At 40.8% G+C, this 9,081-nt stretch overlaps 2 protein-coding genes across 2 annotated transcripts; one reads left to right on the top strand and one right to left on the bottom strand.

The window, feature by feature from the left end:
• Window positions 1-546: 546 nt before the first annotated feature.
• LOC135493517 (cathepsin O-like) lies at window positions 547-5,447 on the bottom strand (the record flags this gene model as incomplete). Its single annotated transcript, XM_064780894.1, has 9 exons — window positions 547-1,962; window positions 2,121-2,213; window positions 2,599-2,765; window positions 3,157-3,272; window positions 3,595-3,751; window positions 4,123-4,179; window positions 4,331-4,457; window positions 4,755-4,860; window positions 5,250-5,447. Coding segments are annotated over 9 exons (1,056 nt in total), but the record flags the coding sequence as incomplete, so codon positions are not given.
• Window positions 5,448-5,921: 474 nt separating this feature from the next.
• Window positions 5,922-8,141, top strand: LOC135493382 (small ribosomal subunit protein uS3B). The gene is made up of 5 exons (XM_064780702.1): window positions 5,922-5,985; window positions 6,556-6,780; window positions 7,174-7,268; window positions 7,542-7,729; window positions 7,905-8,141. Exons 1-5 carry the CDS (start codon window positions 5,956-5,958, stop codon window positions 8,096-8,098), a joined length of 732 nt encoding a protein of 243 aa, XP_064636772.1. The 5' UTR covers window positions 5,922-5,955; the 3' UTR covers window positions 8,099-8,141.
• The last annotated feature ends 940 nt before the right edge of the window (window positions 8,142-9,081 follow it).

The following is a 9,081-nucleotide window of genomic DNA, read 5'->3' as shown; positions in this document are numbered from 1 at the left end:
GATGGGATGAACTGGCTGTTGGCTGTCAAGGGAGTCTGGTCGCATAGCCAGCCGGCCTGCTAACCATCCCGAGATACAGGTTTATGGTTTTTGATACTCCGACATCGTATACTATTTAAAGGTGGAGTACCGGTATATTGAAAATCACTGGTTATGTCAGGATGCGTGTTCAGAGACAATGCTGGGTTGGCACTGCATAGAAGCACTGCAAGACTGTTGACCATGAGTTTCACATTTTCTGTGTAGAGGGTGCTACCAACATACATCTAAAGAGCAGCATTCTCCGAGGCATTTAAAAACGGCCCTCTATACAGGAACCCTGTGAACTAATTTTAAGATCCATGCCACCTCCTAAAGCATTTGGCCTACCAATGTCGTACAATCCTATTGTGGTAGCATTCCTCCAGAAGTGTATTCCTCTGACGAGCCCCGAGTTCGGACCACCTGTACCTCCTACTGGGAAGCCTGTAAGATTCCTCAGAGCTTATGCACCTGTATTGGTGTCCCTCGAATCGAATGACCCAGCAAATCATAACAAAATACAAGTTTTTCTATGCAAATTGGTATGTTTTTTTCTGTTGTCTGTATGATATACAATTTGATTTCTACATCACAATCACAGTCACACTGATGTACACAATCACATTTCAAAAATACATCTCCAAAGAAAACAAAATACCCTGAAATTCTCTGAAAAATATTATTTTACAAAGGATGACATATTAAACTACTGGCAAAGCAAGTATATTGTGTCCACAATCAAGTTCCAAAGTTGTGATAGGCTTTGCTCGGAAGGTCAAAAGTCAATACTTTTCAACTGAAAGAATATCAGCGAAATGCAGTTACAGTCATCTTAAGAGCATCGAAATCGGCATATTACACCTAAGTCAAAGTAAATTTGACTAAAGCCAACCATACACAACTTTTAAAGTCCATTGCTTGTAAGTATCCATCCATATTGACTAATGCAATATTCACATTAAAGTTTAAGGTTTTAAAGTTGAAATTTTAGGGTTTATAGTCTGATATCAACTACGATAAAGGTTATCATTCAACATTTTAATCTTTATCGGGTTTCCTGTCAAATACTGCTGGATTCAGAAACGTTCGATCAATAAATGATAGACGGAAATGAAAATATGAACAAGCTTTAAACAATAAATTCACAAAAATAATTTACATCTCAAAATTGACACAGAAATCTATCTATAAATAATTCGATCCAAAAATCTTACAAAAATAATCACACCTGAACACTTAAGGAAACTGGTTTATTTTTAACCACATAAATATTAGTTTTATCAAAAGCAGTTGTGCATCGTAACATCTTAGTATTTTATACTGTTTTTTCACATGACTGAGGAGCTAAAAAATAGTAATCGAGTCAATCTTGATTCTAAACTGCTCTATCATAAGTACTTTTAGCTCATAGCCAATCATTACTCTATCAACAACTAAATAACTAAATCCTCTGGGTATATAGATTAACCCTACAAAAATATTAACATGATTGAATTATTACAAAAGGTAGCACCAAACATTTTGCAATTCACAAAAATAACTATCATCAAGGTTCCAGAAAATCTTGTTGCTTATTTACCACTGTTAAGTATATGGGCGGTGAACACAAAATGGCAATTACAAAAGTCAGTAGTATTGCCAAATTATTGGTATTTCTGCCTTCCCACAAATAGGGAAATTCCAAAAACCCCAACAAACTGGATTCTAGCACATTTTGATTTTAAATGTAAAAATAATGTCAAGACAATTCAGTTTTACCAAGATTATTCCATAAGTTCTCATCTTTTCTTGAATAGACATATCACAAACTTTCTGGTCAAGGCCTTTTGGAAGGTCAATACTATTTGGAAAGGACAAGGTCATTTGGAGAAGTCACAGTCGGAGGTGAAGGTCGTATGTTACTCGACTACAAGGTCACAGTTGCCACATGTTCTGCAATACCTGCGAAAGAAAAATAAATCTTTGAGTAAAACATGGTGACGACTGCCCAGTTTGGTGGTATACCCCTTTAAGTAAACTGAACGCTAAGAAGATGATCAGAAGCTTAAAAGTATCTGACCATCAACAGATACATGTAGTTTGTCAATCTTCCAGCTTACCGCAGAGATTTCCAGTGTACTTTATCTTTATGTATCCTTTATCGCCGAAATCTTCACCCCAAGAATTACGGACGATGTAGTACGGCACATCACCTGAAAGGAGACGAACGTCACAATCACACGAAACAGAGACAAGTCTGGGCAAGATCAGAAAGAAATTGGGGGATGGTCACTGCCTGGATGATAAAGCATTTTGAGGAAATCAACAATCCCCAATTTGTCTTCCATCAACGAAATGAAAAGTTGTGAAAACTGATCATCGACCAGATTGTTAACAGACTCTTCCAGCTGGTTATTGACTATTCAACTGACTCTTCCAGCTGGTTATCAATCCTATCTTTCCACAAAAAGTTTGCTGTTTAGAAATTTTTGTCGAACCCTTTGTCTTTCCCTGCACTTTAAACTGATGGCAATACAGCATCAAAGTTTAGCGATTGTTAAAAATCCTGTTAAAACAGCCATCGGGATCTGTCCTTACCCGTCAAATCATATCCCACAATTACGGCAGCATGATTGTTATGATCAGGGCAGTGGTACATTATGACTCCTCCCTGGTAGTCGCTCCAAGTGGTGGCATCCACGCTGACATCAAGCGGGCCGTGGTTGACAATTAGGCTCAGCATCTCTGTTTCCTGGTCCACATAGCTGCAGATTGAAAAATTGATGCAGATTAAAATAGTTTTCAGTTAGTGCTCTCTCACAAACGGCTTTCTTGTAAGATCTCGGTGGCAAAGACTTCTGCCAGGTCAACAAAGCAACAACCAAGATTGGTTATCAGAGTTGGTGTAAGAATTTAGTATTCTCAAAAGCAGTCATAATACTTAAGCATTCCGGTTTCTTTGCACTTCCCATGCTCTCATCTACTGACGCTCCGGCCCGTGGAGGTCTCCTAGCTTCTCCGATCCTGAGCTCGCCACAGGACTACCATGGCGGTAAGATGCCTGTCGCAGCATGACAGACTATCCCAAGCAGTGCTCCAGGTACCTGGCCGAATTATACGCCTTTGTTTAAACAGAAATACATACAAATTCCTCACCTTTTACAAGTGTAGCTTTTTATCTCCACTCCCTTAGTACCATTGGGGAAAATCTTGCAAGAATTCGATTCATCTGTTAAAGGGTACTTCTCCTCGGTGACCAGTGACGTCTTACTCTAAATGAAAATAATTGAAGAATACTGAAAGTATTTCTAAACTAAATAGCATCGGAGAACTTTCAACTTGTTGCCCCATTTCTAAACCTTTCATTTTCGTAATTCACCAAGTGACCTGCCCATATAGATTTGGCTTGAACTGCTCCAAGCCCTTTTCAATCAGAAGGAGAAAATACCCTCACTGCCCTTTTCTAATCCTGAAGCACATGAGTCAGTGATCATTCTAAAGATAATTCTTTGTGTAACTTGCCCCGGCCAATAACTCTGTAACTGTTGTTGGCCCAATGAACCTTATTTTGCCAGAGTGGTTTACTTTACTTACCTGGATCAACCAGGCAAGAGCGCTGCAGATGTCTCCACCCCTGCAACCGTAGTTCCCGTTCCCAGCACAATCGATCATCTGCTGGACGGACAATTCTTTCAATTTGCCGTATTTGATGGAATGCATTGTCTCAATGGTCTCAACTGTACTGAATGCCCTGAAAAAATAAACAGTTTGAAATGAACTCAAGGACTTGCAAGGCAATTATTATATGAACATTTTTGAAGGACTTCATCTCTGCCTGAATTTGACGTATTTTACAATTCTTGTTTTTAATGATAACTTGGATAACTTGCATACAGTATTGTCAAAATCTACAGTCACTGTTCTCCACAATGCCATTTATGAAGACGGGCCACCCTACCTTGGCAGCTTACCATCCTCCCTTGGAAGCAGCCACCCTGCCTAGAATCGCTGGCCACTGGCAAAACTTCTTGAATATCAAGGGTACCGCCGTACCTTGAGAAAACCCTGTGGAGAACCCTGACAGTACCTGCATACAGTATTACCAAAATCTTCAGTACCCACCAGCATCCCCCACAGTCCTTTTGGTTCTTGACAGGTGTCACATTCTTATAGTCTCTCCTGAAACGAAACTGGTAAATATAAATTTATATAACAAGTCTCATAAATATTGTGTAATAAAGTCATAGAGTGAATAACAGATATCAAAGGTCTTTGGCCCTAATCTGGAGACCTCAAGGGACAAGAAACAGGGATAAGGAATCTGACTCACCAATCAAACTTCTGTGGGATATCTTTTCTGGGAACTGCTCCCTCCTTCAAACTCATGAATTCAAGTCGTGTGCCACTCTTGGAAAAGGGCGGAGCATAGCTAGTTGGCCGGTACTTGAGGAACTTTGCTGTAAATATACAATGCAAAGATATTACTTAAAATCAAAATTAATATTTTCCGCAAAAGGTTACACTCCACCACTACACCAATTGATTACTGCAATGGGTATGTTTGAACCGAGTTAGAACACCAGAAGTCCGGAAGTTGTACCTTTAAAACAAGGGAGGCTGTTCTCTGAAAAACAAAGAAACAGACCCCACCCTTTGAATTCGCATTCACTTCCTTCTGAAAGAGTTTTAATTGCTTAAGGAATTCAAGTTCTTGCCAAAATGATGATGCCTGTGGTCAATCCTTATGCTATTACCTCTGAATTCTTCTGGTGTGAGGTCAGAAAACTTTGTCACACCATAGAAGGCACTTGCATTGTGGGTTCTGAGAGAATTCAGCTTTTCTTGTCTCTTCACATTTTCCTGAAATGTATGAGAAATAGCAGAGATAAGTTTTCAGAATGCAAAAGACCTTCCTACCACTTAAACTTTGTCCTAGCATGATTTTAGTGGCCAACAGGTTGGTAATGACCATGCATCTTAAGTTTCTCTCGCTGCAACTTCTAAGAGCAAGATAAAGACATTTGATTAAGCATGGACCTCGTTTTCACGCGATGCTTCTCAGACTGTACCATTGTCATATAACTGACTCCGAAGTTGCACCAAGATCCTGTGATAAGTGCATCTGACAAAGTCGAGAAAGAGGTGATGTGCATGAACAAGTACACTGTACATCATGTACTTGAATGTCTACAAACCTCCTGTACATACATCATGTACATGTACATGTATGTACATGAATGTATACAAACCTCAAACACAAGAAGTCGTTCCCGATATATAGCTGTTCCATTGACATACGGCTTTTGAAACCGCTTTATGAAATGATTGAATTGAACTTCGATATGAAGAGAATATCTGCTTTGACCTTCCACATATTTCAAGCCAACTGAGAGGGTAAAAATTGTCAAAATAAACAACGTTTTTATTTTGGAGACAAGACCACTAATGAATATTCATAGGTTGGAGGGTCCAGGCCTATCTATTAGACGAGTGCATGTTTTTTACTCTCAAGTACATATTTGGAGAGGTATTGAAAAAATATTTGCTGTGGCAAGTCTACAGATATAAATAAATTGTTTGGTAAAAAAAATAATTTTGAATTTTGACAACCTGGCCATAGGGGGGGTGGTTCAAATTTGGAGTGAAAATGGCCGAAATGGGTAAAAATGTCCACTTGTGTCAAACTTGTCAATTTTAAAAAAAATTTCCGTGGTCAATCACCAATTTCCATCGCACCAGTTACTCGCAAGACTAACCCGTATATCATATCCGAATTTCAGTTTCACAGCTCCACGCGTTCTTTAATGGCAGGCATTTTAAATAACTGGAAATGGCTTGGAAAATCAATTGTGGTCTTGTCTCTTTGGTTTTCTCGCTCATGGGGGCTGACATCTTGAAAATCCCACAATTCTCTGCGTATTTTCCCACTTCCTCCTCTTTCCAAAAGCCACAATCATGGCGGCCCCAATCTCGAAGAAGAGGAAGGTAAAACCTTCTTTAAAATCAATATGAGAATAGATATATCAAAAATAGATACACCAGAAAATAATTATGATTATCGGCTACAACTGTAATGGCGTAGAAGTCTTTAAGATGTTCCCACATTCGAGATGTCGGCCGATAAATTTTTACTGTGGTTTCCTTTCATGCTACCCTCTCTGTACATATTCTACGTAAAGCACATACATGGCTTGTGCCTGCTTTTCTGTGGTTTGGAATGCTGTCCTTTTGCACTCCCGTGTCGCTCCCGATTTGTTGATCGTGGCATGTATACGGCTAAGGCAATCTGGTTTAATACGTCAACAGACGGACAACCAAGTACCTATAAAGAAGATCATTTAGTTAGTGTGCTTCAGCCTTCGTGTTGTAGGCCTACCACTGTTAAAAGTGACAGTCGCAGTGCCACGGCTGGGCACAGACGAGGTCCATTTGAGACGAGTAGTGGCCAAGTGGGTGTGAGTGCCAGTCGATGCAGAAAATGATATTTCTGCTCTCGTGTTGTGTCGGTGTATGGTGCGTACGTTCTCAATATTTGTGATCAATTTCTCTTTTCAGTTCGTCGCAGACGGTGTCTTCAAGGCTGAATTGAATGAGTTCCTGACCAGAGAACTCGCCGAAGATGGCTACAGTGGTGTCGAGGTCCGAGTCACACCGACCAGGACCGAGATCATCATCTTGGCCACCAAGACCCAGAATGTTCTGGGTGAGAAGGGTCGTCGTATCAGGGAATTGACCTCCGTTGTTCAGAAGAGGTTCAACTTCCCAGAAAGTACAGTTGAGGTAAATTTTATGGTATTTTCGTATCGTTAATCATAGTGTATGGCAATGAAAACCTCATTAATACAAGTGCTTCATACGAATCATCAGTTGCATATAGAATAGTCCAGTTTGGTTTCTCTCTCAAGAGAAATCATTTTGTGATGCCCAGCTGACGTATTCTGACTGTGTTTGCTTGTTTTATCCCAGTTGATGACAGAAGGGTCCTTCTGGGCTGATTTTCTTTGGTTAGTTTATCATGGTTAATAATGAGTGCAGAAAGGCTTATCATGAGATCCTTCACAAGGTAACAATGAAAATAACTAATATTTTACACTTCACCAGGGGTTCAGTAATATAGCTCCAAATCCTGCTTCCATTGGCCCATTTATAAGATGGTGTATTTTTCCCTTTCAGTTGTATGCAGAGAAGGTAGCAACGCGTGGTCTTTGTGCTATTGCCCAGTGTGAATCTCTCCGTTACAAACTTATCGGAGGTCTGGCTGTCCGAAGGTAGGTTAGTTATAGTGGAAGGTCCAGTCATGATTCAGGCACATTCTTGTTCAAGATTTTATTACACGATTTTACTAGAAGACTGGAAGATCTAATATACAAGTTCTATAGAAAAGCCAGTATTATCATCAGGAAGGCCAGGTGAACTGAATATATGTTTCGCTTCTGTAACATTGGAATCAATGATGTTTCAGTTCAAGAACACATCTTTGAAAAGTCGCCCAAACTACTATAAATGTGTCGCCTTTGAAAGTTATTCATATTTCATTGCAGGGCGTGTTATGGTGTTCTCCGATTCATCATGGAGAGCGGCGCCAAGGGCTGTGAGGTGGTCGTGTCTGGCAAGCTCCGTGGTCAGAGAGCCAAGTCGATGAAGTTCGTCGATGGTCTGATGATTCACAGTGGCGACCCAACGAACGATTATGTTGATACTGCCGTCAGACACGTATTGCTTAGACAAGGTGAGAATGTGGAGATTTATATTTTCAAAGGAAACGACAAACTTTGCATCCTACAAGAGAAACCATAATACTTTGTGTAACTTAATCTGGCCCACACGGTCCCTGTCTAAAGTTGCTTTTTATCGTAAGACCTCTCACTAGGATGACATCTGAAGTTTTCACCCATCTTTTCCAGGTGTCCTTGGCATCAAGGTCAAAATTATGTTGCCGTGGGATCCTACTGGCAAGCTCGGACCAAAGCGCCCTCTGCCCGATCATGTCAGCATCGTGGAACCAAAGGAGGAAAAGGCACCGGCGCAGCCATACAGTGAACAGAAGGGTCAGAAGCCAACAGATACGCCCGCACCTCCAGTTGCTCCAGTAAATTAAGTGTAAAAAATGAAACTGTAAAAAATAAATAATCTAAGAAAGATTTGAGTGTTTGCATGTCTCATGGTTATGACTGATTTGGAGGAGAAGTTATTTGCATTGGCTGTTCACCCTGGTTCTAATAGCCTTGACTAATCGTCCCATATGCCAGGGTGACATGAATATATATAACTTTGCTGTGGCTGCAGTAGTCCTAGTGACGTCCTGCGGCTACGATCAGTCCAGCCAGTTGGCCTTGTGATGGGCACAACTCCATTTCTGCATGTTTGTGTGCAGTGATGACGTCTCGAGACGGTCTTTTTGCTTGCTGATTGTGACTCGTCTCCTGCAGTTCCGATATTATTCTGGTCGAGCTACAACTCTTATGACAAACGTCCATCCAATGTGTCTGGCATCGTCCCCTTGGTAATTTCCATCCTTGCATTTGCCTGTCCAACAGTATCTTGAAAGGTCCTGGTGGTTGAGTTGTCACGCATGTCCAAACCAATGTTGTTTGCGCCTCTCCACCAACTGCGAGATGGGATGTTGACCTGTCCTGATCTCAGTTTCCAACACAATGGAGACTGGCATATCAATATCGTCAAGCTTTTTCTCCATCTATGTTGTGGCCCAGGTGTCTGCATTGTAGGAGTGACACTCTCCCTTGCCTCTTGCATACTCCCCAACCAGAATACTGGGATGGCATCTGCTAAAGGTGGTTACACTGATAGGGCTGACCTGACCAGGCTTCTCTGCTAAATTGATTTCTTGCAAATTTTGTCTTCAGGACAAAGTCACAACCAGAAGGCTAGTGTAGGAATTACAAAAATGTCCATTTTCAGGGTCATCCTGGTATCGATAGTTTTCAATATACTCGGCCTCTTGATATTTCAAACATGTTGTTTATGAGATAAGAGTATCAAAAACCTGAATCTCAGGATGGTTCAGGGTGTGTGCACTGATGAGGCTGAGAGCTCTCCTGCCAGGCTGACTGCCATATTGAT

Source organism: Lineus longissimus, chromosome 9, assembly GCF_910592395.1.
Source record: "Lineus longissimus chromosome 9, tnLinLong1.2, whole genome shotgun sequence".
Classification (NCBI taxonomy): Eukaryota; Metazoa; Nemertea; class Pilidiophora; order Heteronemertea; family Lineidae; genus Lineus; species Lineus longissimus.
Note: the sequence above shows the minus strand (reverse complement) of the source record. Positions and strands in the feature narration are given on the sequence as shown.

Coding starts and splice junctions, on each gene's coding strand:
- LOC135493382 (XM_064780702.1), top strand. CDS start 5,956: ATGGCGGCCCCAATCTCGAAGAAGAGGAAG. Junction 6,781..7,173: donor TCCCAGAAAGTACAGTTGAG/GTAAATTTTATG, acceptor TTTCCCTTTCAG/TTGTATGCAGAGAAGGTAGC. Junction 7,730..7,904: donor ACACGTATTGCTTAGACAAG/GTGAGAATGTGG, acceptor CATCTTTTCCAG/GTGTCCTTGGCATCAAGGTC.